This window comes from Amphibalanus amphitrite, unplaced genomic scaffold, assembly GCF_019059575.1.
Source record: "Amphibalanus amphitrite isolate SeventyFive unplaced genomic scaffold, NRLGWU_Aamphi_draft 000938F_arrow, whole genome shotgun sequence".
NCBI lineage: Eukaryota > Metazoa > Arthropoda > Thecostraca > Balanomorpha > Balanidae > Amphibalanus > Amphibalanus amphitrite.
In genome coordinates, this window is record NW_024882432.1 from 181,002 (window position 1) to 208,297 (window position 27,296).

General features: G+C 52.3%; 2 protein-coding genes across 4 annotated transcripts in view; one reads left to right on the forward strand and one right to left on the reverse strand.

Moving 5' to 3' along the window:
- LOC122368311 (protein outspread-like) overlaps window positions 1-22,287 on the reverse strand; it is a 73,078-nt gene extending 50,791 nt beyond the window's left edge. For both annotated transcript variants that reach the window (XM_043342121.1, XM_043342120.1), the window contains exons 1-2: window positions 21,962-22,287; window positions 9,488-9,568 (exon numbers count right to left, since the gene is read on the reverse strand). In XM_043342121.1, coding sequence (XP_043198056.1) covers window positions 9,488-9,568; window positions 21,962-22,075 — 195 coding nt within the window. In that variant the 5' untranslated portion in view covers window positions 22,076-22,287. The remainder of the gene's footprint in view (window positions 1-9,487; window positions 9,569-21,961) is intronic.
- On the forward strand, window positions 442-8,903 carry LOC122368313 (uncharacterized protein K02A2.6-like). 2 transcript variants are annotated; one of them, XM_043342123.1, is made up of 4 exons: window positions 442-1,792; window positions 2,176-2,512; window positions 7,673-7,864; window positions 8,295-8,903. In XM_043342123.1, the coding sequence occupies exons 1-2, from the start codon at window positions 586-588 to the stop codon at window positions 2,433-2,435; spliced, it is 1,467 nt and encodes a 488-aa protein (XP_043198058.1). In that variant the 5' UTR covers window positions 442-585; the 3' UTR covers window positions 2,436-2,512; window positions 7,673-7,864; window positions 8,295-8,903. The 2 variants fall into 2 exon arrangements, with proteins under 2 accessions (XP_043198058.1, XP_043198057.1); XM_043342122.1 differs by having other exon boundaries at window positions 7,673-8,903.
- Window positions 22,288-27,296: the final 5,009 nt, after the last annotated feature.

Below are 27,296 nucleotides of genomic sequence, written 5' to 3' on the forward strand. Positions count from 1 at the left end.
CCCGGCACCGCCATGAATCTGCCCAGCCCAGTCGTGAGCCTGCCCAGCCCAGTCGTGAGCCCGCCCAGCCCAGCCGTGAGCCCGCCCAGCCCAGCCGTGAGCCCGCCCAGCCCAGCCGTGAGCCCGCCCAGCCCAGCCGTGAGCCCGCCCAGCCCTGCGGTGAGCCCGCCCAGCCCAGCGGTGAGCCCGCCCAGCCCAGCGGTGAGACCGCCCAGCACAGAGGTGAGCCTGCCTTGCCCTGCCTCCACCGCCAGCCCGCCCTGCCCTGCCGTCGCTGCCGCCAGGCCGCCCTGCCCTGCTGCTGCCACCTGCCCGCCGCCCTGCCCTGCCGCCGCCGCCAGGCCGCCCTGCCCTGCCGCCTGCCCGCCCTGCCCTGCCGCCGCCGCCGCCGCCAGCCCGCCCGGCTCTTCCGCTGCTGCCAGCCCGCCCTGCCCTGCCGCCGCTGCCAGTCCGCCTGGTGCTGTTGCATCTGCTGGCCTACCCGATTGTGCAGCCACCGCCTTCAGCCTGCCCCGCCAAGCCCCAGCTGCTGCTGTTGCCAGACCGTATAAAGTGGATGTATGTGTCAATGGTGTTCCACTGACCATGGAGGTGGACACTGGAGCTTCTTGCAGTCTCATCAGTCATGATCAGTACTGTGCGCTGTGGCCTGACCTGTCTGCCCGACCGCCCCTGGTGTGCTCTGGCCGTCGCCTGTTGACGTACATGAGAGAGGAGGTCCCTATTGAGGGAGTGGCTGAGGTCCAGGTGTCCTACCAGGGTCAGACAGCTCAGCTGCAGCTGTTGGTTGTGGGACAACCTGGGCCCGCCCTGCTGGGACGTGATTGGTTACAAGTGATTCGTCTTGACTGGCAGTCCCTGTGCATGATTGGCTCTGAGGAGTGCCTCCCCGGGGATGCCCAGTCGCTGTTACATAGTCTGAAGAAGATGGAGCTGGAGTTCCCAGATGTGTTTAGCCCTGGTTTGGGTTGCTACAAACCTCGTAAGGTCTCGCTTCAGGTGGACCCGTCAGCGCCAGCCAAGTTCTACAAGCACCGCCCGCCTCCGCTGGCGTTGAAGAAGAACATCGAAGATGAGCTGGACCGACAGGTGCAGCTGGGTATTCTGCGCCCTGTTCCGACTTCCGAGTGGGCGGCACCCGTCGTCCCAGTGAAGAAGTCTGACGGTAGTATACGCCTGTGCGGTAGCTATGATTTGACGGTTAATACTGCCACGTCTCTGGAGTCGTACCCACTGCCCCGGACAGAGGAGCTGTTTGCGGTTTTGTCAGGAGGCCGTTACTTTACCAAGATTGATTTGCGCGAAGCTTATCTACAGTTGGAACTTGATAGCCAGAGTCAGATGTATACTACCATTAACACACACAAGGGCCTGTTCTGTGTCACTCGCCTAGCTTTTGGTATCAAATCTGCAGTCGCCATTTTTCAAAGGGAAATGGAAACTTTGTTGGCGGGTGTGCCTCATACTGCAGTGTTTTTGGATGACCTTTGTGTCACAGGAAAGACGCCGGCTGAGCACCTGTCGAACGTGAGGGAGGTGCTGCAACGTCTCTCTGATGCCGGCCTCAAGATCAACGTGAGGAAGACGACCTGGTTGGCGCGTGAAGTGTGCTACCTGGGTCACCGCATCTCGTCCGCCGGAATTCAGCCGTCCGACGACAAAGTGAGCGCCGTGATGTCTGCTCCTGAGCCCAAGAACCTGCCAGAGTTGAGAGCCTACCTCGGCCTACTGCAATACTACAGCCGATTCCTGCCGCGCCTAAGTACAGTTGCTGCTCCGCTGTACAATTTAGGTAAGAAAGATGCCCCTTGGGTATGGGGTCCAAGTCAACAGTCGAGCTTCCAAGAGACTAAACGCCTGCTCTGCTCTGCCCCAGTTTTGTGCCACTATCAGCAGAGTCTCCCGCTAGTGCTCACTACTGATGCCAGCCCGGAGGGTGTTGCGGCTGTTCTGAGCCACCCAGATGCCAGATCAGGAGCTGACCGCCCCATAGCGTATGCTAGCCGCCGTTTGTCTGCCGCCGAACGCAATTACAGCCAGCTAGACAAGGAAGCTTTGGGTGTAGTTTTTGGCATTGTGAAGTTTCACCAATATTTGTATGGCCGCCGATTTGTTGTGAAAACTGACCACAAGCCGTTGTTGGGATTGTTGAGTCCACACAAGTCTCTGCCGCAGGTGGTGTCGCCGAGGATGGTCCGCTGGAAGCTGACCCTGACCGGCTACGATTTCGATCTGAAGTACGTTCCAGGGAAGGAGATCAGCAACGCGGATGGCCTCAGCCGCCTGCCGGCTCCGTTCTGCCCGCCGGACCCGCCGCCGCCGGCCGAGGTGGTACAGATGCTGGACGCCGCGGAGAGTCTGGTCTCGGTCGCTCAGCTTCAGGCCGCCACCCGTCGAGACCCCGCTGTTTCCGCCGCGTACATCTTTACTCGTGATGGATGGCCCGAGGTCTGTCCCAGAGATGAGTTATCATTCTTTTTCAACCACCGTCATGAGTTGAGCATCGAGAATGGTCTTTTCACGTCAGTTCCGTGCAAAATACATTAACGCTTGGCGTTAGAGGTGCAACCGGCCCCCCGTTTCCTGGAGGTGCCCGGCATATGAGGGAGCCGGCCACAGAGGGTGCGGGCGCCAATTGGAGGCTAGATAAGCGCCAGCGGTCGGGTAAGCAAACACAGTCCGCCCGGCCTGGCGAGGACACTGCGCCGGCCGCCGGGCGCCTCCAGTGCGTGAGTGGCACGTCAGACGGCGGCCGCTCATGTTTTTCGTGCGTGCGCGCTCAAGCCGCTGCGATCATCCCCCGGAGATGGGACGCTCCACACGCGAAAGGGCATCCGGTAAGTCACGCCTTTGCTTGCTGGCGTCTCCCCATTGTGTCCAGGCTGTCACGAGCGACCCACTACCAGCAATCTTAGGCCCGCGGGCGCTCCGTGCCGGCGTACCTACCGCCCCCTCGTATTGTTGTGTTGAACATTTCAGAGTGGTCCACGTTCCACTTGTGTGTCGATTACTGCCGTGGCGATCACGTGGCGATTACTGCTCCTTTGCTTGTCTTACCGCCGACACGTCCCGCGCCGTCACGCCGCAGCTGACATCCCATGCTTATGTCATGAGAGTTCTCGGACGGCCAGTCCGCCCTGCCCTACTATAACGCCCATCTCACCCGTCGCCGGTGAGATTTCCCGTCGGCTATTAGGCCGTCACGCCGCCGCTAGCATGGCTTCTATCGTCAGTCGCCTGGACTGTGCCGTCTTATACGCTGTCACGCCGCCGCTGACAATCAACTATCTCGCCCGTTGCTCGGCCTGTCCCGTCTGTCATACGTTGTCAAGCCGCTGCTGACTACCTCTCCTGTCACACGGACTGTTCGTCTGTCATTTACACCGTCACGCCGCCGCCAGACCTCGGTCTTGCCGCCGCCGCCCCTGCCTCGCCCGTCACCCAACATGTCACGCCGCCGCTGACACACCCAACCGTCACGCCCGCTACGTTCGTCGTCACCGCTGTCATGCCGCCGCCGACAGCCCACCGTCGCACCTGACGCTTCCGCTGGCTGTCCTGCCGTTTGCCACGACCCGCCCGCCGCCTGGCCGCCCCGCCGGCCGCCGCCCGGCAACCCCTTCCCCCCCCCCCCCCCCGCCGGCCGCCGCCCGGCCGACCGCCGCCGCGGCAACCCCTCCCCCCCCCCCGCCGGCCGCCGCCGGGCCGCCCGGCCGCCCGCCGCCCAGCCGCCCCGCCGACCGCCGCTCGGCCACCCCGCCGCGCCGGACGCCGCGCTGTCTCTCCGAGCCGGACTGTCACCTGCCACCGCCTGAGGCCGCCGGCCGTGCCTTTGTCTCCCGGCGGCACCTCCTTCCCGCCAGCCCCGCCCCGCCGCGCGCACCCCGGCCTGACCACCCTCCCATCCCGGGCCGCCGCCCGCGGCCCCTAGCCGCCCGTCTGTTTGCTTAGCGCTGCCTTTCCCACCGGTGCCCATTCTATCGCGCTCGCCCGGCTCATATACTCGCGTCCCTCTCTTACACTGACGACAAAACAACTCGCTATAACAACAACACTAACTAGCTATAACCTTTCCGAGATCAGCTGATCTTTCATGTCATACCAAACTGTCATGCCCGCCGCGCTCTTCATCACCGCTATCACCGCCGGCCGTCTCTCCCGTTTGCCATTTTCCACCTAAGCATGAGGGCTGTTCACGGGCCCTGTGTGCGGTCGGACCGTCCACAGCCTCCAAGCTCCGCCCACTGCGTCCCCACGTCAGCCTTCCGTCACCGCACAGCGCGACCGCTGTGGCCGGTCGGACTGGCCACAGCGGACCGTCCACCATGACGTCATGACGCAGCCATGACGTCAGAGCCGTCTACCCATCCCCCTGGTCACCCTGCCAGTCACTGCGGCGCCTCTCTGGACCGGGACCGGGCTGTCTCCGGCCACCGCCGCGCCAGCCGCACGTTTGTTTGCTGGCGTCCCCCCTTAGCTCTGGTGCACTTGTCTCGCCGCGCTCACCGCCGCGACCGGCCCCTGGCCACCCTATCAGTATCGGGCCGGTGGCCCCCAGCCGTAAGTCTGTTTGCTTAGCGCCGCCTTCCTCACCAGCGCTCGTTGTTTTGCGCTCATCTGTCGCAGAACGCTGCGTCCTAGTTGTGTGGTGGTTAGCGTGACGGATCCGTTTGTGTGCCGTTAGGACTATCGCCAGGGTGTCCCGGTTCGATCCCAGGTGGCGCCGGACCTTTGCGCTGCGTTAGGCAATGTATCTTCAGCACAGGGGGCTGCGCGCCTGCGCATCGCGCCTTTGTTGCCACCTACGCTGCCACGTCACGAGCCGTCACGCTGCTGCCGGTCATGCCCGTTACACGGTCACCGCGTCTGTCATATGCTGCTGTCAAGCCACCACCACCGGCCGATCTGTCAGGTTCATCGCACGAGCTGCCTATCCGTCACATACCGCTACCACGCCGATGCCGTCACGCCGCTGCCGACAACCTGGCACTGTCACGCCGCTGCGGACAATCATCTATCATCCCCGCCGCACAGGCTGTCCGCCTGTCACGAACCACTGCCACGCCGCCGCTGACACTTCTGTCATGTCTAACGCACTGAGTGTCCGTCCGCCATATATGTAGGTACTGCTATCACGCTGCTTCCGACCGTTCACGATCATGTCTAGCCCAAGCGCCCGGACCGACACGTCTCCCACATACCGCCGCCATGCTGACACTCCAGTTCTACCCATCCCGGCCGCCGCCCGGACCACCCCGTACGTCTTAACCGCTGCCGCGCCGCCGCGCCGCCAACGGCACCGGGCACACCTACCACGGCAATCGCCAGGCCCACCCCCTCTGTCACATACCACCATCCCGCCGTTACGACAAGCACTCCTATCATCTACCCAGCCACCCCGGCTGTCATGCCGCCGCCGACAGACCCTTCGTCATGCCAGCGCTCTAGCCGCAGGCCTGTCACACGTCAACGTCACTCCGCCGCTGACAGAGCAACGGTCATGTCCGACGCCGACAGCGGCCCGTGTACCACGCCGTCCCCCACCCGCCGCCTAGACCGCCCGCCGACAGCACTCGTTCTGCCGCGCCCGCCGCCGCGGCCGGCCTGATAACCCTCTAGTCTCGGGCCGTTGCTCGTAGGCGCCTGTTTGCTCAGCGCCCCCCCCCCCCCCACCTACCGCGTTCGCTCGCCGCGGACAAGCGCAGCCTCGTGTTGTGTTGGTTAGAGTGCGGGAAACCGCCGGTGTGACAATTCGGGCCAAATCGCCCGGTGACCAGCTTGATTCCAGGAATCGGCGGACTTGTACGCATCGTTGTGAGATATCCGTCCCTACCAGGAATAATTTTGTCTACCTGAATGTTAGGAGACAATAAAGACAAACAAGACCCCTCCCGACACATGATTGTGAGACAGTCACAAGCTACCTAGGTGGCGCATCCTATCCACCATTGCACATCTGTTGCATCTGTATTTCAGTTATATTCTATTATCATTTACATTAACAGCGCTTCTCGCCGGATCACTTCAAAGACGACGGTTCTCACTTGACTTTGCCCCATAACTGTGCCAAACTGACTAGGCGTCCCTCCCATCTCACGTCAGTCCAACAACTCCACTTACACTGTCGATTGTCGTACACGCCTCAACAATGTCCCACCGCTGCTGTCATGCCTCTCCGGACAACCCGTGCCGTGCCCGACACGGGCGTCTTACCCGTTGCCTATACTACTGTCATGTCCTGCCGACAGCCCTCAGCCCTGAGCCCAGCGCAGCGGTATACGCACGCCGCGGCTAACAGCCGCACCGTACCGTTTCGCAATTACCGTACGACCGTCACGTATGTACTGACACCATGCCCTGCGCTGTCACTGACCGGCTCACCGCACATAGTCCTATAGCGACAGCCGCCATGCCGCCGCTAGAAAACGCACCGACTCACGCCGCCTTGCCATCTAACACATCAGTCGTGCCGCCGCTGACCGCACCGCCCCGCCCGTTCGCCATGTCGTTCCCACCGCCACCTAACCCGCTGTCGGAGGCCGCGCCGTCCCTCGGGCTCGGACTGCGGCCAGCCACCGCCGGCGATCGCCAACCGCGCGCTTGTTTGCTAGGCGCCCACTCTCCTCCCTGCCCGCACTCGTATGGGCGACGCCGTTATCCGCCGGCCTCCCACCCGCTCTTGGCAGCCCTCGCGGCTCAGTGGTTTGCCCGGGCGGCATGTGCGCCGTGTGTCTCTGGGATCCCAGTGACCAGGCTCAGTCCCAGAGAGCTATGGATGTTTGTACAGCGATACCGGGCGCGAAATCCAGCGCTGCGCCCCTGCTACGCCCCGTTTCCACTCACTTTCTACCCAGCGTGGCCGGTTGGTGACGCATTAAACGTTGCTAATGCTATCCCGTGACCTCACAGCGGCCGTCACCGAGCTCGTTTATTCCACCCCAAAAGTCCCGGGGTACTTATGATCCCCCCGCGCCCGCTTGGCATACCTCATGCCGCCCCTTGCCGGCATCGTGCCCATACATTTGGGCAAATTTTGGCGTCTTTCAGCTAGGGAGAGCTGGAACACACGCAATAGGAGCTGGCGGAGGTCGAGGCCGCACTACGCCAAATCCTCCCGGATACCGAGGTAAGAGACGGGTAGGTCCGGCCCCTCAGTTCAGGCTCATCACACCACGCAGGCACCGGCGACGCCAACGTTAATGGTCTTTTCACGTCAGTTCCGTGCAAAATACATTAACGCTTGGCGTTAGAGGTGCAACCGGCCCCCCGTTTCCTGGAGGTGCCCGGCATATGAGGGAGCCGGCCACAGAGGGTGCGGGCGCCAATTGGAGGCTAGATAAGCGCCAGCGGTCGGGTAAGCAAACACAGTCCGCCCGGCCTGGCGAGGACACTGCGCCGGCCGCCGGGCGCCTCCAGTGCGTGAGTGGCACGTCAGACGGCGGCCGCTCATGTTTTTCGTTTTTTTTTTCTTTCTTATTTTTCCTTTGTCTCCTTCCGTCAACTCCGGCGTCTTTCAGCTAGGGAGAGCTGGAACACACGCAATAGGAGCTGGCGGAGGTCGAGGCCGCACTACGCCAAATCCTCCCGGATACCGAGGTAAGAGACGGGTAGGTCCGGCCCCTCAGTTCAGGCTCATCACACCACGCAGGCACCGGCGACGCCAACGTTAATGGTTGTTTGTTGTGGGGTTTACGAGTTGTCGTGCCTACTCAGCTGAGAAGTCGCGTCCTGGCTCTGTTGCACAGTGGCCATCCTGGAATGACGGCGATGAAGCAGCTCGCCCGGAGCGTCGTCTGGTGGCCGGGCCTGGACGGCCAGATTGAGGACCGAGTAAGGGCGTGTCAGGCGTGTCAGGCGGACAAAGGTAAGGTACCAGTGGTACCTTTGAAACCCTGGATATTCCCCACCGAGCCGTGGAGCAGAATTCATGTTGATTTTGCCGGCCCCGTGGAGGGGAAGATGCTTTTAATAGTTGTGGATTCGTTCACCAAATGGCTTGAAGTGTTTGTTACGAGCTCAACAAGTTCAACATGTGTGATTGAAAACCTTCGCAAGTGTTTTTCTGTTTTTGGATTGCCGTTAGTCATTGTGTCAGACAACGGCACCTGCTTTACGAGTGAACAGTTTAAGTTGTTCTTGTCTGAGAATGGTATCCGGCACGTTTGTAGCCCGCCGCGTCATCCCGCCTCCAATGGCCAGGCTGAGGCTTTGGTGAAAGTCGTAAAATCGGCGTTGAAGAGGAGGACTGAAGGAAGTCTCCAGACAAAACTGTCGCGTTTTCTTTTCACCTACAGGAATTCGCCACAGTCGACAACGGGGCGAGCTCCGGCTGAGCTGATGTTCGGCCGAGCGCTGCGTACTCCACTGCAGTCGCTGCGCCCGAGTCTGCGCTCCACCGTGGAGGCCCGTCAGTCTGCCATGAAGGACGTCCACGACCGCCGCGCCCGACCGCGCGATTTCCGCGTCGGGGACGCCGTCTGGGTTGAAGAGTGTCAGGGCTTCGCCCGCCGATGGGTCCCCGCGGTGGTCTCGAACAGCAGTGGTGTAATGGTGGACGTTCGCCTCGAGGACGGCCGCGCCTTCACCCGTCATGCTGACCAAATTCGTCCGGCCCATGTCGTCGCGGGTCACCCCTAGACCGCTGCAGTGGTGCCCCCTACCGAGTTACGGTGCTGAATCGTGGCGTGGGTATACTTCTTGCCTGTGGGGAGGAGTGTTGCGTACTGCGCTATTGATTTAGTGTTGTATACTGCGCTGTTGATTTAGTGGCCGATTTCACTGGTCGGGTTTTACACGTCAGCGGAGTCGATGCCGGAAGGTTTGTTCGTGTGCGCGCCATTCGTGTCTGGGCTGGCGACTGGGTGGAGTTCGTGGCGGTGTTCCAATACATGAAGACTACGAGGCACAGTTGAGTGTTCTGCGGACAAGGACGGAACAGAAGGTCACAGGTCAAAGATCATGAAGGTCAGGGTCATGAAATTTTCAGCTTAGCTGTAAAAGTAGTTATCGCGAGGGTACTGAAAGTTTCATTGCGATCGGCCGCTTTTTACGTGAATTACTCGCGAAAAACCAAGGGTTCCGTTCGAAGATTCAGGCCCTGTCGCGCTAGAATGGCATATCGGCCCACTGTGCGCTGGGTCACGAACATACTCGTATTCAGGAGCTGCTGTCATCGGCTCACGGATATACGGTTACCATGGAGCCAGCCAATGGAAATACGGTGTATACGAACGCGGAATATATGCAGCTTCTTAGAGCTACAACTGACATGATCTTTATTGACTGGAATCTCGAAGATACGGTCTCTATCTAAACTTCACCAGCCTCGAGCCGATTGGTGCCCTGAATCGTATTTAACGTCAGCAAAATTCCCACCCCACCTGTATCGATGGAGAAACAACAATTGCGACATTCTAAAAACAGAGCCAGGACATGACTTTTGACAGGAGATTTAACGTTTTAAGTCAATTCTATACGAAGCCCTTACCTTAGTTCTGTTCAACGGGTTACTGAAGTCCCAGTCCGGTGCCACGAACAGAAACCCGCACCGCTGGACCTTTCGGGACGCCTGTGAACAAAAGAGGTTAAGGTCATTCACAGTTCTGACAGGTAGGTCACTCAAAACAGGTTTCCACGCAACGGCGGAGGTGGGAAGAAGCGAGAAGGCCAGACAATGAGCAGTCGTGACGGCATGTAAACGCTGACTTCCCGTGTTTTGGGACCGGAAAACTTAACCCTCGCCCCGTTGGGCTCTGCCGAGCAACGCGCCCGGTTGGGGGGGGGGCCATTTTGGCCCCCCCCTAAGATCTCGAGAACCACGCAACATAGCGACAAGCGGTAAACGGCGTTGGATAGCCCCAACGGGGAACTACCTTGTGACCCAATTTTATTGACCTAGGTCAAACCGATGACGTCACAGGTCAGGTCAAAGGTCCAATTTTCACCGTTTACAGGCACTTCAAGAAATGCGTTGTAAAATCGAGTAAAATGCATTTCATTGAAAATCATCGATGGGGAAATGTTCTTCAAACACATACTTTGCTAGTTGAGGTCACTGATACCAGGTCAGGTCACAGAGGTCAGGTCACGAGGGGTCACAATATGAAAGTGTCGTGTGATACATGTTTTATGGTCCATTTTACATGACAAATGCGATTATATGGGTCAGGCAGCCTTTGGGGCCAGCTTAGATCACGTTTTGGTCAAGGTCAGGTCAAGGTCAGGTCAAGGTCAGGTCAAATTAGGTCAAATTTCAAAGTTAATATTTTTGCATAAAATGGGTATCGAATCGATGCAGCTCGTCACGGGGAGTTCAATGGTGGTCTTTGTTTTGCCGTACGTGGTCTAGAATTGCTAAAAATTGAGTTCAAAAATTTGACGTCATCATTTTTGAACAGTTTTTTCGCTATAACTTGGCCAAAAAACGAGATATCGATCTGAAATTTGGTATGTATATAGAAGAGCGCTGGGACTATCACATATATTCCGGTTTTTTCGAAATTCGGAAAAATTTTGGATTTTTTCAAAGTTTTTCTAAAAAAATCAATTTTTTGAATTTTTTTTGGTCAAAAACCAAAAATTTTGAAAATCCGAGATAGCAGTTTTGTAGCGCCGCTTTTTGTCTACTAGACCATATAAAGAACTTTGAAATTGCTTGATAACTGTAGATTTGGTGAGCGTTTCAAGATTGCATGTTTTTTGCTCATTTTTGCTCGAACATGACCTCAGTTTGACCTCAATAACTCCTGACCTAAGGTGACCTAAGACTTGAAATTTGGTGTGAAGGTGTCAAATTGATGCCCGGGAAGGTACTGAAAATTTGGCGGCGCTGCGCGCCGCCGTTTTCTTGCTATTCAGGAAAAACCACAGGGGGGGGGGCCAAAATGGCCCCCCCCAACGGGGCGAGGGTTAACAAGGCAGTCTGTTGCGAGCACTGTACGCGTCGAATAACAAGCGTACGAACCATCGCGTTGTGACCATGGCGTAATAAACTGAAGGTAGATGATCATTGCATCAAACCAGCGACCGTCTAGCAACTATCAGTCGCACAGACTTTAATCGTCACCGCATCACCGTAGTTTTTCATGGACATCTTATATTCATGAAAAGAACATTGAAACATATAATGTTAATAAGATCATCGGATATTATATAAGTGTGGATTCATGGGATCATGGGATCACTACCCCCACGGCAAGACGGATCACGGAAGTCACCTGCTGTGAGCCACCGTATACATGTAATCCGAGCCTCACCTACCGCCATGCCAGCCCAGCCCGTCCAGCCCGGCCCTGTCCAGCCTGGTCCAGCCTGGTCTAACTGCGTCACCCGAGCCTCCAGATGGCCAGACAACAGGCTAAACTGGCACAGAGGCCGTCCGGGAAGACGGCAGGTGACTGGCCGACAAACTGTGTCAGGTGGATAGTGTAGGACGGCGCAGGCTGGTAGCACTGGCTATACACACTAAACAGTAGCAATGCAGTACTATAGACCTCGTGATGGAACGAGCTGGCTAATTTCATACATATCGAGCACCTCGACCCATGGAAGAAGAATACGATCAAGACCAACATTATACAAATACGCAGGTTGAGAGTATGAGAGCTGAATGAGGGTCAGTGAAGCTTTAGTGATAGTTCGATAAAAGCTTCAAAGGCATGATTTTGAGGCATTGTCTCGAATGATCATATTTTGAAAAGGTAAAAACCGAGCTATATAATCTTTCCGGGAACAATTGGCATTGATTTATCTAATTATTTTCGTCCGCTTCGGTGCTACCTGATACGGAATACGCGATTAACTTTGCAAATAAAGAATGAATAAAATACAGAAAAGCAATAAACCTGCATTAATTGCCTATGATTCATTGACTGACTATTGTGTTTTCATCTATGATTAAATTATTTTGACGGCGTCACATGACTCAAAATTGTGTTATCTTGAGTTCATCATCGTTCTAACTACCAAAGACCCCGGCTAGACTGTCAATTTTCCTCTTCCTGAACTGCCCAAGCATCCCCTGGTCATTGACCGTCTGGGACCATTCGATCAGGAAGGACCGGGCTCAGTGGAGGGTAATCGGTAGCGATCAGAATCAAGAACCGTGACTGTTGGCCATGACGAATGACGATAGCGTTACCACGCCGCGCGGGTCAATAGAGAAGGGGGAAGGGGGAGTGGTGGTTGGTGTCACTGAGCTGTGATCAATCAACTGATAAGTGCATCAATGACTGGGGCCACATAAAAATCAGTGAAAAGTATCGAATGCAAGAGATAAAATATCAGGAGTTGGCCTCTTTGTCCGTCATTAAATATTGGGAATCAGTCATGCTGACCGGTGATCGGTTACTTCCTCATTAAATGGTATCAGTGATCAGTTATCACAAATTGATATCAGAGTTAATTGACTACTTGTCCATTGCCGACTATCCACTGTCCAAGTGGTCAAGAGTTGGTGTCAGTAACCGGTGCTGGTGATCAGGGAAAAAATCCGTAGACCGATGGTAACCCGTAGATGATTTTGAAGAACTTCAAAGCCGGCCAATGACATCAGCGTGCGTCAGCTGCCGTCACATCAGTTGATATGTGGTAACATCAGTTAATATGATTTACTATGACGTGAAATCAGCTGACCCTACAGCAAAGTGCGCCACTTTCAAACTCCAACGCAAAAACGACCAAGAACACCCATACGCTGACTGTTTTGACCTGTCACAGACATTCTTTCACACCACACGTCACAAACAGTCACGAAAACAACTCCTTCGCAAAGTCCACGTCCATCCTTTGGCCGTCTATCAAGTCCTACCCAAATCCTCTTATGTCCGGTCACAGCAAATCCAAGCCAACACCAACCTACCGGCCTCGCCGGGGCTCAGAAAACATCATCAACCCAGGCGACACCGTTTGTAAGGGCGAGTTTTACACTAAACCCGCACGGCCGAACGCCTTTACGGCAGGTGCGGTCAACGACCGGAACGCCAAGCCTGCGCGCGAGCGATACGCTGAGAAAAATCCGGTAACGGCTTCTCCGGGTACAGCCGTACGGCAGCACGGAAGGAACGGCTCTACCGCGCTGGTGCCGTGTTGGAGTAGTGCTGGATTGGAATGATGTCACGGATGATTCCTGCAGTACAGGGTTATGCTATGAGGTGCTAATGTTATGTCCTGGTGCTAGTGGAGATGGACCTAGTGGTGCTATGTTGAAGAAGTGTTATGTAATATGCTGGCTCGGACGCGCATGTGCTAAATCCTTTGTCCGGCTGTCGCTGCCGAGCCGATGCATTTTATTTACTGATTTATTTTTTTTCATTTACTTTTTTGATTGCCAGACTGCTGCCACTTTTTACAGTGCTACGCTAGACTGATGCCGTGCGGCCATATAAAAATCAACCGGACTGTATCTTTCAAACACCTTGACCTTCCCAATCGTTTATCTACCTGTCTGACCGATCACTTGCTCTGTACCAACACGATTTGACCGAAATTAGCGCAACCCAACCCAAAGTGCATCTACCCCACAATAAGCCCAGCCCGCGTGGTGAGTTTCAAAGTCCGTCTGACCCGTTTTGCCCACACAACTCGTTTGTCGAGTCATCGCGGGCCGTTGCTCTGGGTCGGCGACTCGGCACAGTGGTGCACGGTCGGAAAGGCCACGGACGGCGACGACCGATGGTGGGCAGTCGTTCCCAGTTTAGAGCTCAGTAGCCGGTTGGGCAGCAAGTATTTGGTACACATATGCCAAACAAATGCTGTTTTTTTTAGCATTTTAAACCAATATTTATATTCATGATACATGGACAACACAAAGTTAATACAAAAATCATAAAACAATACTTCTATTGGTTTCACGGATCCTTATTATTGAATAAACTTATTGGAATTTCGCATTGGACAAATTTTCGCTTTTATTGACTGGTTTGGTATTTTGTATTTTGTCAATGATAGCTGCTTCTGGTTTGCATTTGTTTTGGTTTGCTTTCCAAATATTCAGAAATTAACATCACTAATTCCCTATTTCCCACCCCTCCCCAGCACACTGACCACGGGGAGGGGTGTGGGAGTCTGATCCCACGCCAATCGTCCAGTCGGAACGATGCGGCGCGGCGGCTTGCTCCATGGCTGGTGAACACAGCAGAATCCTGAGCTTGATAACTTGTGAGGTTCGCTGGCTTTGAGATCTTCGACTACTTACAAAAAAAGAATGAAAAAAGTAGAACGGAACGAATACCTACCTATTCATATTTATTTTCCATCTCCTTTGCCACTCCTCCAAATGTGTGAATGTTCGGCGCTTAACGCTATAACTCTAACAAAATGCTGACCTGCAAAAGCTACATGTCATCCAACGTTGGCAGCTAAATTCTAGCTACATTGTAATGCATACGGCATACCGATGAGAATTAGGGCACATGAGACGTGATCGCAGCCATACATATACCACCACCATACATTTCAGGCACATACATCCATGGCTATCCCAGCCCGGCATCTGTGCATGCCAACCAGCCCCAGGCCGCCGGGCCGTCGCTCAGAAGAGCACGTTGTGACCCGCTAAGGTTTATAACAGGCTGCCGGCCCGCGATCAATCAGCATTCATCATGTCCGAATATGAGGAAAATGAGCGGCCTCACGAAGCTGAAACTCCGCCCCGGTAGTGAGCAAAGACCCAGATGGTCCGCGAGAGGTCTGTTCAGAGCGGCCCGCTGCTCCTGCTGTTGTTATTTTACGAAACCAAGGCAGAAGACAGCAAGGGTCACACATCACTATCACTTATTCCACTGTTTATTAACTTCTCCTATAGGCTTTGGTGAAATCGTATTGGTCAGGCGATTTAGTACATGGGAGGCATCAGAGCAGTACCGAACAATCCGAGCCCAACTCTCGAGTCGGGCTGGGGCCTTTATCTATGTATAAGCATGTGAAGTGCCTCCCTCCATTAGCATGGTACACCAAATATAGCGATTGAATGACTGAGCACTCGAAGCTCAGGTAAATACCGTTGCACATTACAATGCGGTCAAGTGCCATTTGTAATCGTGGACCTCAGCAATTCAGCACGAGTAAAGTCGTCATTTTAAACCGTTTATAGCTAAACAGCCATACTACAACAGGTCATTGAAGCCATTGTTATCGATATCCCTAGTTCAATTTATCAATCTTTGCTATCATGCTGATTTCCAGTTATCGTGCTTATTTGCACCAGTTGCTTCAATACGAACGCCAATCAAAGCCAAAACTAGCTATCAGTTCAAATAATTAGTCTTTGCGTGGACAGATAAGTTGGCAATAAATTCGTGGATCGTTCGTTTGGGTTTATGCGATCAAGCCCGGCTTCTGGACCCTATAATTCGACTTCAAAACCCAAGACCTAAGTCTTCTTCAAAACCTACTCGACTCACCCAGACTCAAACCACGCCATGATTTAGCCCTCCTACACCTTAACTCGCCTTTTTCATAAACAAGTTTCGTGCAACTGATGTTTTTTTTTTAGATATACCCGTAGGCAATGGCAGCGCGACCAAGCAGCGCCGCACATCATACGCTTTTTAGTAGAATAGGCAATTGCCGATGCTTCACTTATTTTCTTTTACATTGTACAAAAAGCAGGTTAATAAATTATTTTAAATGGCCACGAGTCCGCACCGAGCTGCCACAGCACGGGTGGTGTCAAGTCACGGACTGGCCAGTGTCCGTGTCATTCACGAATCACGACCCGTGTCGTGTCACGGACTGCCGTGTCATGACACGGAGTGCCCGTGTCATACACCGCCCGAGTCGCGCTCTGCTAATCAAGCGACGGATTACGACAGCCAAATTATGCAGATAATCCCTAGAGGTGCTCAGACTGGCGAATTACAATAATGACTCTGCATTGCGACACAGTAGTGGTAGCTATCGGAGTGGCCACGAAATGGGGAGGCCGGTGTAGCCACTTATGTATTACTTGTGATAGCTCACACAGCTAGCCTGTGCCTAAGTGAGGACTGGCTTATGTCTTTCGACTAATCACTAGCAAAACTCAAAAGATGGTCAAATGACGACAGACTCTCTGATTTTCTCCAACTATAGCCCCAAAAGACCAGCTTGACGGCAGGTTCTACCTTCGACTAGCATCAAGCGACCAACTGACGATACAGCCTTCCAAGTTCAATCAGCATCGTGTGGATAGCTGAAGACCTGCTGTGCACATCAAATGAGGAACAGACGTCAGACGAACAAACGACATTCAACCATCCTTCCTTCCAACTAGCACCGGTTGGAGATGACCCCAGCGCGAGCGACTGAGCGGCAGACTACGTCTACACCCATAAAACCTTCCTTCCAACAACACCCAGACGGAGGTAACTCCAGCGACGACGGCCAACCCTACATACATAGGTAGGTACTCGTATACCTTCCTTCCGACTAGCAACGCGCAGAGGTGACTCCACCGACAGCGGCGGAGGTGCGCACCGGCCGTCCGACCTCTGCCCCTCGTGTTTACCCGGATGTCAATGAACTATCGGCGAATGGCGGCGGGCGGCTGGCGGTTGGCGGCGGCGGCGGCGGCGGCGGCGGCGGGCGGCTCAGGGCACTACGCGTCGGAAAGGTCATTACCATCGTCTTGCCACACGTCACTTCAGCCAGCCGCCTCTCCGATTTATCATGCGTGCAGACCTTCAATGTGTGGTGAGCTGAATGTTGACATGGGACATACCTATAGTGTTGGTTCAGTTTACAGGAAACTTCGATGACGGTCCCAGAGCTGAGAAAGAATTTCGACAGACTTCGCAGAGATAAAAAAATGTCCTTCAGAATATCCCACCTCGCCTAAGTCTGAAGACCAAGCGGTACGACCAAAAGTTTGGGGGACACACACTCTCAGCAAGGGTCTTGGCATCAAGCAATATGAGCTCAATCTGCGCTTGCAGTTCCCAAGTCCTACCAGCTTCAATCTTGCCACCGTGTCCTGAGTCACCTGTCATTCACTTCAGTTACACCGAACCATCAGCAATGACCAGGACTACCCGGTATACCCGTCTCGTGCCAGTTAGCACCGCCTGGGACGCCCTCGCGATTCCCGTTTGACCAGGGCTGAGTCAGCCGAACGAGTCTGCGGCACAGACACAGCGCGGCCGAAGCAGACATCGCGTCTGCAACGAATGGCGCCTCAGGCCGGCCCTGTGCGGTTGCGAAATGGTAGGTAGGACAGCACAGGTGGGGAAGGGTGGGGAGGGAGGTTTGGTGGGTCTAGGCAGAGGGGTGGGATGGACAGATCCATGGTGGGTCTGAACAGAGGTATGGCAGATCTGAAAGGAGGTAGGTATGACGGGTCTGGGCAGAAGTATGGTGGGCCTGGAGTCCAGACCTCCACTCAAGACAGAAATATGGTGAGTCCGGACGAGGAGCAAAGATGCAAAGTTAGGCTTGGAGCATGTTAGGTTCGAACAGGTATGATGCATAAATATGCACAAGTACACATTTACACGGCTGAAACCTGCATCCCATCTGGAGTATCATAAAATCTGACAAAAAAAGATAGTATATGTATCCTCACCATGCAATCGTCCCTCAACTGTCCTCAACGTCATCCGTCACCTACAGTTGTCCCTCACAGCCAGGGTATTACGCAACGGCAGGCCCCTCCGTCTGCCACAGCCGCCGCTGCAGACGCCAGGTCCAGTCCTGGTCCGGCTCTGCAGATCCCCGCAGGTCCAATGGCTAAGGTGTGGCCTACCAGCCCACTGAGTACTGATACAGCCAACCAGTCGTCCGGGGCTTAGAATTTAAATATACTAGCCGTTGGTCTCTCCAATCTCCGTGCTTCCCTCTATTCTGCCGTCTCCCATCTTCACTAAAGACTACGTGCGCCCGGCCAAGATTCTTGCCCATTGGACCCCATTGGACCACCATGGCAGTGAGAAAAAGCCGTTGTTATCAAATGGCGTCATGGTGGTGACGCAACTGAAATCTCCTGACGTCACCATTCATGCTGAGAATTCGGTTGCACTATGACGTCATTTAGCAAAGTGTTTTATCGCACTGACTAATGGTTATCATAGTGCACTGTGATAAACGCAGAGGTATGGCGGTCAAGTACCTAGCAGTGGAAAATGCGGGCTCCAAGTACCTGCATGGCTTTACGGTTTGTGTGCGAACGGTATAAGAGGCTCATGTGTCCTTTCGACGTGCTGCAACGCGACAGCGAGACTTCATACAGCAATTTCCCAAAACAGGAGTGGCGCGGTGCATCCAAGAAACATACATTTCACAACCGGTGGCCGGGACGATTCATTCAGTGACCTCACCACTGCACGGTACCTCTCAGACATGTTGCATTGGGGAGTGCCCCCTGGCTTCTGGCCAGGGAATGGCCAGGTGGTGTGGGGAGGGAAGCGCCCAAGCGGACAAGGAGACCTAAAGGGAACCGGCTTTTCCCATTGGACAATGCGATTGAAAGAGGATTCATCTGAGACTGAGCATGAGAACTCTCTTATAATTCTGCTAATGCAGGTTATATAGCAAGTCTTCCAGTGTATGCCATGGTAGAGAATACAGAGAGAGAGAGTCTTCTGAGACAGGATCTGTGTAGTATGAGTCTGAGTATGTCGCCCTGAGTCTGAGGAGTCGTAGGTAGAAGTCTTAGTCTGGCCACCTCTCTGAGTACTAGTATGAATCTGAGCATGAGTCTCAGTCGTGTGAGCCTAAATCTGAGTCTTCGGGGTGTGACTGTTTTAGTCTAGAGTACCTGACTCTCATATGGCCTCATGTGCATGGCCTCACAGCTATACAGCTGATGCGGCCTGTAAACCTCCTATTCATCATGCTACCAAATTTAGCTCTCAACAATGCCGGCCCGTGTGTCATGGCTCTTCCAAACCGTTACTCGTCACATTTCTCAGGTCTGCCACGGTCTACGTGAGCAGTTTGGCGGTAACCCAGTTTTGTACACCATCTGTGTGATACCTCACAGCCTAACTACCGACCACGTCTGCCTTATGGGCAGTCGTGAACAGCTGACAGCTGCCATACTTTTTTGTAACTTTGTGATCAGCCCACCAAAATATTATTATGCAGCAAAATGTTACGAACGCAAGCAACATACCTTTGGCCGATTTTTTTTTTTTTACAAGAAAATAGTTGTTATCACGAAAGCAATAAACACCTTATTTTTTCGAAGAATTCACAACATTTTTAGGAAAACTTTTGATTCTATGTCCTTGTTAACCCTCGCCCTGGCAGGGGGGGGGGGGTCGATGCGACCCCCCCTAAGGTTTTTCGAAGATAGCGTAAAAACGGCGGCGCAAAGCGCCGCCAAATTTGGCACAGCCTATGGGGCAACCTTTTTACATATGACCTAAAAATTTCAGGTCCGAGTGACCTTAGGTCAGGTCACCAGGTCAGAAAAACCGGTACAAGGTCATGGTCAAATTTCAAATTTCTTTTTGCACCTGTCCAACTCACAGTTTTGCACTGATTTCCTTCAAACTTTCAGGATGTGCTAAGTTCACCGAGTTGTATAACATATAGTTCGGGTTTTTTGAGGTCACTGACCTGAGGTCAGTTAGAGGTCATAAGGTCGTAATGTTAAGCCTATGGGAAAATACTAAATTCGGAAAATACTGGAGATATCCGCTTTGTTCCATCACTTTTGTGCTTTGAAACCACAGTACTCAACAGCAGGTCACTTGGTGCTTCTTTGTTTGGTGTACTTATCCATGGGTCAGGTCAAATGAGGTCAACTGAGGTCAAATGACGTTTTTGCCAATAACTTGGCACATAATGACGCTAGAGCTTAAAAAATGGTACCATTGTGTTCCTGGTGATCAGCCGAATCGAATGATATGCGATATGATGCAATTTGGTTAACTTTAACTTATTTTATTAATTTAAGTTTACTTAAAATTTAAGAAAAACTTTAAGTACACTTAAGCAAGCTAAAAAAAGTATATCATTCGACGCGCCTTGACGTGCTGAGTTCACTGGTGCTTTTCTTTTTGCTCTATCTTAATTAGATCAAAAGTTATAAGCGAAAAACTTTTGACCTATTTTTAGCGAAAATTTTTACATTTATACCCCCAAACAAACCCCTAAATATTGACCTAGAGCAACCAAATTTGCACAGGGGCGAGAACTCCAGGGGGCCCACCTACCTACCGAATTTGGTGTTTCTAGGTGCCATAGGAGCCAATCGCGAGGGGGGGGTCGCATCGACCCCCCCTGCCAGGCCGTGTTATGAAAAATGCCCTGCCAGGGCGAGGGTTAAATTGAGCACTCTTTCGTAGCCGATAGCGAAAAGTGCAGAAAATGCGCAATACCTACATAAAAAGCCTAAAAATGCTCACGCTGGAAAAACCTTGAAATCGATTCTCTCTAAGGCCCACTACAAGTGTGACAAGTGACGAAACGTACAATACACAACAAAGATTAATAGTTTGCCGTCATCGAGCCCTGAGTACACAGACAATCATCAACGAGGACATTTAAATAATAGATGAACTTGACCGGGTCCACTACATACGGTTTACACACGATAACAGATGTCTGAACGAAAGGTTTTCGAAAGGGTGACGAAATAATGTTGATCTGGAAAGGTCGTGACGGAAATACAAATAAATTATTGCGACGTGCAAGGGGGTGAAGTTCATCCGTATATGAATGACAAAGCAAAAAGTAGGTATACGTGTGTGACACGGTAAGTGACGAATGCCGAAGAGACAGGTCAAAAAAGTATTCCATGTTTTCAGACTTCAGTTTATCATGCCTATTATCTTACTCAGTATGCAAAGCATGAAGGATAAAAAAGATAAATTATTTTGTAAGCGGTGTCAATCAAGGGCGCATGCCCAATTCTAAATAGGGCTTAATGTAAGGGATTAATAATGGGGTGGTTTGCTAGCCCGGGCATGATAGCAGCGTCGGTCAGGTGGGACATGGGTGTCCGGATTTGGAGATATCATATCCGGACCCACATTTTGAACCAAGGGGCAGGTAATGTGCAAAAACGACTCAGGCAAATTTTTCACAAGGCAAAAATTTCACATGAGCTGCGCTACAAATGTTGGAAGATCCATTTCAATAAATAGCTACTGCCTGCTTGGTTACGCGAGCAGTGAGCATGGCCGGGTCGGGGCTAGTTCCATGCCTTTAGAACCAGCCATCCGGCTTCGATTCCCGGGCAAAGCTGGGCACGTGACCTTGTTGCCACTTGAAACAGCGTGAGAGTTCCGGTTCCGGTCAGCACTTGGCTCGAAAGATGCTGCCTTGGTTCCCCAGAGCTTACCAGCCACGAACGGTGGCCCCCGACATATTTTACAAGGTTTCCAATCCAACCAAGTTTTCTCAGCTTCGTCAAGCCCTCTCATCATTCCTTTTCTCTTAGGTATCATTCTCACCATTTCGTTCCTCTCAGTTTTCTCAGGTCTCTCCATTCTCCCCGACAAAGTATGTTATAAGCCATGGGCATTGGGCATATTCGCCTTCCGATTGTGATTGTTCCAGTTCGGTTTAGCGGGAGGGGGGGGGGGGTATAGGCGGCGGAACGAGGAGGGCACCGGGGCACCGTGCCCCCCTTTGATTTTGGCATCTTAACATTAGCCCTATGGACGTTGCATGGAAAGAATTGGACCAAAAGTCGGCAGTGCCCCCCCCATAATTGAAGGTGTTCCGCCGCTACTGGGGGGGGGGGGGGTGATGCTGGGAATAATTGGGATACACGCGGGGGGCATTGTTGCTACGGTCCATGCGGCTGCCATTGACATCATTACAAACCCGAACATTAGGGGCATCTTGACCTTTTCGGGGATGATGTCACCGCTCATCCCCTCAGCTAATCTGGCAGTGGCTTCTGTTGAAAAGCCACCGGCGAAGAGGAAACAAACATCACGACGGGTTGTCCCACGACGGGTTCAGGTTGTACTCCATGTTGCTCAGTGCTCAGCCCTGCCCCGCCTGGACGTGTCCTTTTCGACCCACTTACCCGATTTGAATCCAAAGCCGCCGCCGAATGTTCCTCCTTGTGCTTGAAACAGCTGGCGCATTTCTGCTTGTTGAAGATGTTTGGAGAAAACTTCCTGCACTCCGCCTTCGACATAACGGGGCCTGACTGACCTGTGTAGGCACGCCACTCGCACTCACACTTCCTCCCTCTCTCTTTCTCGGTCTCACGAGACCGTCTCACACGCACGTTCACTCATGGTGACCACCGTATCGCAGCTCACAGGTTCACCTGTCACCTGTCACCTGTCTCACTCCAGCTGTGATTCACCTGTCCCGCCCGACCACAACCCCGCTAGCGCGCCGACTGGCCCGCGCTGCCAGTCCGCGGGTCAGCGCAGCTAGAGACAAAATGTCTCAGCCTTGAGACTTATTGGGAAGTGTCCCAGGATATCTCTAGGTCAATGGCAAAATATCTCTAGGTCAACAGAACGGTTCCAACACTGTAGGTACAACCGTGTATACAAAGCTGCACCGTTGCATATAAGAATATTTAACTCCAGGCGCATTGAGGCAAGAGACCTACTATTTTGTCCCCATCTCTGGCGCTTGAAATTTCTATCATCGAATCGAAGAGATACGGCTGAGAGTTACATCCTAATTTAACTTACAACTGCTAAAATAAATGTTGTATGTCTGGAAAAAGAGAGCTAAGGTCTAAAATCGTTAAACATATTTTTCATGATATTGTATTTTTTTTTCTGAAATGTGCATCCCTTAGCGGAGAATTGGTTGGACTCGCAGTGATAAAAGGGGTGGTCTGCGATTTGTGGGAGCAGCCGCAGTAGCGGCGGAACACCTTCAATTAAGGAGGGGGAGGGGGGCACTGCCGAATTTTGGTCCCATTATTTCATGCACCGCACATAGGGCTAATGTTAAACTGGCAAAATCAAGGGTGCCCCTGTGCCCTCCCCCCCCCCCCCCGGTTCCGCCGCCTATGAGCATTGAGCAGCCGTATAGCTAGTGGAAGTCAGTTGTGGAACGGCTGGCCTCCAGATAGACACACTAAACTTTGGAACTCTCCCGTTACATGGAATAGCACGATCGGACATCACTAGAATTGGACCTCGCGCAACATATTTTTACTAAGGGTCGGCACTGGCACTGTTGATTCATCCATTCAAACATTTGAGCAATTGTTTGCATCAAATGTTCGACAATTGACCTGACATACGAGTGCGGCAGCCGAACAGTGAACACTCGAGACGGGGGCATGAACAGCGAATTACGATTCGGATTGACTATCCAAAATCAAATCCTTTGACCTGAATCCCTGTAGCCTGGAATGATAGGCATATACCATTCCATCGCTTACACTCACTCATAGTCTGAGCTGCTCAAAATGAATACCCGATCATTGACAAATAGCCAATACTTTATCAATATCCCAAGATCCGGGAGAAATCCCTATGTCCTGACGGGCCGCCACCAGTTACGCCTGCCGGGCAATCAGCTGAGTGCGTAGCACCGGTGAATTCCTCCACTAGAAAATAGTTCTCATACTCGCAAGCGTTTCTCATGGGCGTCGAAACCGGGGGGGACGGGGGGGACGCGTCCCCCCCAGTCGAGGAATCCGGGGGGGACGTCCCCCGCAAAAATATCCCCATGAATGATTTAAAAAGTGACCTACGACATTGGTGTATTGTCGTTTTAGGATGAAATTGCGGATACCTACTCGTATACAAATTGAATCTGCGAATTGCTGACACTGTACCCTTGCTTACAGGGCTGCGGAGTAGATGATTTTGGTAACTCCGACTCCGGCTTAAAAAAAAAAAAAACGCTCGGAGTCCCCACTCCATCTCCGACCACGGCATCCCTCGGCCCGCATCGGAGTGAAAAAAAACATGTGATGTGATGCTTTTGTCTCTGAACGTTTCTTGGCACATTAAAAGATAACATTATCTACGAGGTGCAGCTCTGGACTGTCCGTCCCAGGTCCTCGATAGGGAGCCAAAGCTCCAGTTGTAGGGGCGACCATATCCAACAAGGGCTGAAGATCTGTCCCAAAGTCTCAGAGTGCAGTAGGACAACAGCTTGCAGAGACCATGCATTTTACATAGGATATTCGTAATAGTCAAGACCTTCAGCTCACTCTCAAACGGCCCTCTTCCCGTTCGAGGCCATCCGACAGCAGAAGGTCTCACCATGGCCTTTGAACGCTTAATGCTTGAGGGTGAGAGGACCTCGTCCTGGTCTGAGAGAGCCCAGGAGGACTTAATGCTCAGTACGCCCCTACATTGGTCTTACCATGACCCCTACAATCACCACAGCCAACAGAATCTCCAGCTCTTATTCGACCCATCCTCGGGGATGACGTTGACTCTGACTTCAGAGTTGAAGTCTGTTACGATTTTGGTGACTCCAACTCCGTAACTATCCGACCAAAACCGTCGACTACGACCGAAGTCGGCTCCGACCCCGCAGTCCTGCAGCTACACTGCACAGAAGTTGGAAAAAAGCTGTACCTATGGTTGACAGCGGTTTACAGAGGACCACACGATTTTTTAGAGGCAGGGCTGCTTGACTTGGTGACCAGACCCTAACTGTCCTGGTATCAAACTTATTACGCGGGATGCAAAATTTATGCGTTTTGGGACTGTTTTGCCAAGAGTTTTTGCCAATTTTCGCGGCGCTTCGCGCCGCCAATTCATCCACAGGTAGAGAAGAGTGTGACTAATAACGCCTCCACGCGAGATCATGAGAACATGTGTATTGTGTATGCGTTACAAGTAGTGCATACGCCTGAAATTGTACGGTAAACTAACTAACTTTTGGGTTTTTAGTCAGCCAATCCGTCCCCCCCAGTCAAAAATCCGTGGCGACGCCCCTGGCGTTTCTCCCATTTGAGAACTTCCATTTACATAAAATACATTATATTAAAAAATGATGCCATAGTTAGTTGACAACAAGCATAGAAATTACCACTAATAAGCATACGTCTTTAGTAGTAATGTTCATCCGCTCGTACCTGCACTTCGCGGCCGGCTCGGGGGCAGAGCGCGCAGCACACGGCGGCGGAACGGGACGGGGCCCGCGAGCGGCCTCTCACCCCGGAGCGCACCTGTCAGAGCCATCTGTGAGCGGATGGAGGAACTCGTGCTTACCTTCTGTCGAGGTGAGTCTAGGGTGAGCTCGTGAGCTTGGGAACGGTGGGCTTGAAGGAACAGGGAAGAAACTCGTGAGTTTGGGAGCGGTGATTGGTGTTCATTTCTGTGCACTGTCATGGCGTCAGGTGTTGTGTTGAGAGCGGGGTCTCCGCAAAATGGGTGAAATGAAAATAACGCCTGAGCCCCCGGGCCGAGCATGAGAGATACCAGCCTAAAACGTCTCGACCATTATGCTGCATCAATTGTAAGGTCACTTGACAAAATATCAATATCAGCGTCATGCGTCGATAGGTATAAAAGATATTGACGTTTGGTAGCATTCGTTCTATGCTGATTTTAGTAGACAACGAAATTATTGACCTGACCCGCGACCCGTGACCGGTACGTTCTCAGGCATTGTCAATAATTAATTAGACATTTCGCATAAATATGAAACATTAAAAAATAGCAGACAGCCAAGTCCACGTAACGTATAGGGAGGCATGTTTCGAATTTCATATTACAAGGGCGGGCCCGGGGTGACGGGGTCACCTGATGTTAGTCGTGTTACGTTGCCTCTCCAAATTATAACTCAAGATGAGAGATTTCAAAAATGTGAAAATTCAACCCTAATCATCTTATATCATTCATCGTAAGAAACAAAAAAAAATGGGAGTGGACCTTCGTTCAAGCTATCAAGCAATAAGCGTGCTGTTATCCATTCTCTGGATACGTTGCTCTACGATACGTTGTTTTTTTAATTAACCCGCGCCCCGCTGGGCTATTCAGCCATATACGCCCTGCTGGCTGGGGGGGGGGGGGGGGGGCAGATTCTGTAGTCTGTACCCACCTGTCTAACTTCCGAACGAGTGGCCGCAGAAAGACGGGGGTTGGGAAAACGGCAAGCCACTTTGTGCGTCTCTATGAGCAAAAAAAAAATGCTTGCCTAAGTAGGTACACAGGTCAGGTCAAGGTCCGGTCAAAGGAAAAAAATGCAATTTTCTACATAACCGGCTTTGGAGCCCAGGTGGTCAACAATGGACTGAGACTGATCACACTAAACGCGTTCTCAGGCTACCAAGACAAGATGCATTGCGTACAATGTCATGAAAGGTCAAAGTCAAGTTCAGGTCAGGTTGAGGTTACCATAGACGAACTATAGGATATGTGCGGCATATGTTTATGGGCAATTTTACTCATAGAACTCATTATTCAATGGGCGTACTCAATTAGCGGTATGTATGTACGGCTCTCGCGAGATTAAGTGGTAGGTTCTGCCGTTTTAAATTTCCGGTTATATCTCAGAAACTAATCGATCTACGATGAAGCCATTTTATACAATAATGGCAGGGTCGTGAATGAACAAATCGATCGCATCTTCAACACTTAAAGGCTTACGACGACGGAGATATAGCCTGAAGCATACTAAATTTTCTAGGTGCAAAACCTACCGCTAAAACCCGCGAGACCTGTAGGTACTGTACATACCTGCCACCATAAGTGGATGAAGGTTAGGTCGATATCAGGCCACGGTCTTGTCGAGTGAGGTCAAATGTTAAAGTTAGTATTTTAGACCAAAAGGTGCCTGAGGCAATTTTTCTCGGCGAATTGAATTGTGCTATTTATATTCCTCTATGATGTTTTAATAATTCACAAAAATATAATATCATCTTTGAATTATTGTTTGCGTTGTCACATCACCAACCTTCGAAAAACTTCTACAAATTGGTTCAAATCCAATCCGTAAAAACATTCTTGCCTGAAAAGGAGAAGAGGATTTGCATATAGTCTTACCTTTGAAGTAACTCATCACCTATTTCTCTGCAACCGCTTGACTCGACTGCGCCGCTTGTTCATCCCTTCATCATCTCCTGCATAAGGCGGCTCCCGTAATTCTACCACGTAGCACTTATATTAGTTGATGCCAACTCGCTCATGAAACGATAGCATCAATCCCTGCCATTTTTGTCAATCAATCAATACAAGCAGTTCGACGCACACGAATGCATCGTGCGACCGTACCCTGCGTGGTACTGTCAACCGTGCGCACATAACACAAGGATGACTCATCCGGTGCGCTCAATTTAGTGGCGGGATGAGAGGAAATTACTCAGATCGACCTCAGTATAGCTTTGAGTGACGTCATTAAGCCTATTACAAACCACGCCATCGTTGTTGTGTCATGCATTATGTGGGTATGTGAATGCCGTGTCAGTAACTACGTCACGT

Coding starts and splice junctions, on each gene's coding strand:
- LOC122368313 (XM_043342122.1), top strand. CDS start 586: ATGGAGGTGGACACTGGAGCTTCTTGCAGTCTCATCAGTCATGATCAG. Junction 1,793..2,175: donor TGCTCCGCTGTACAATTTAG/GTAAGAAAGATG, acceptor TCTCTGCCGCAG/GTGGTGTCGCCGAGGATGGT.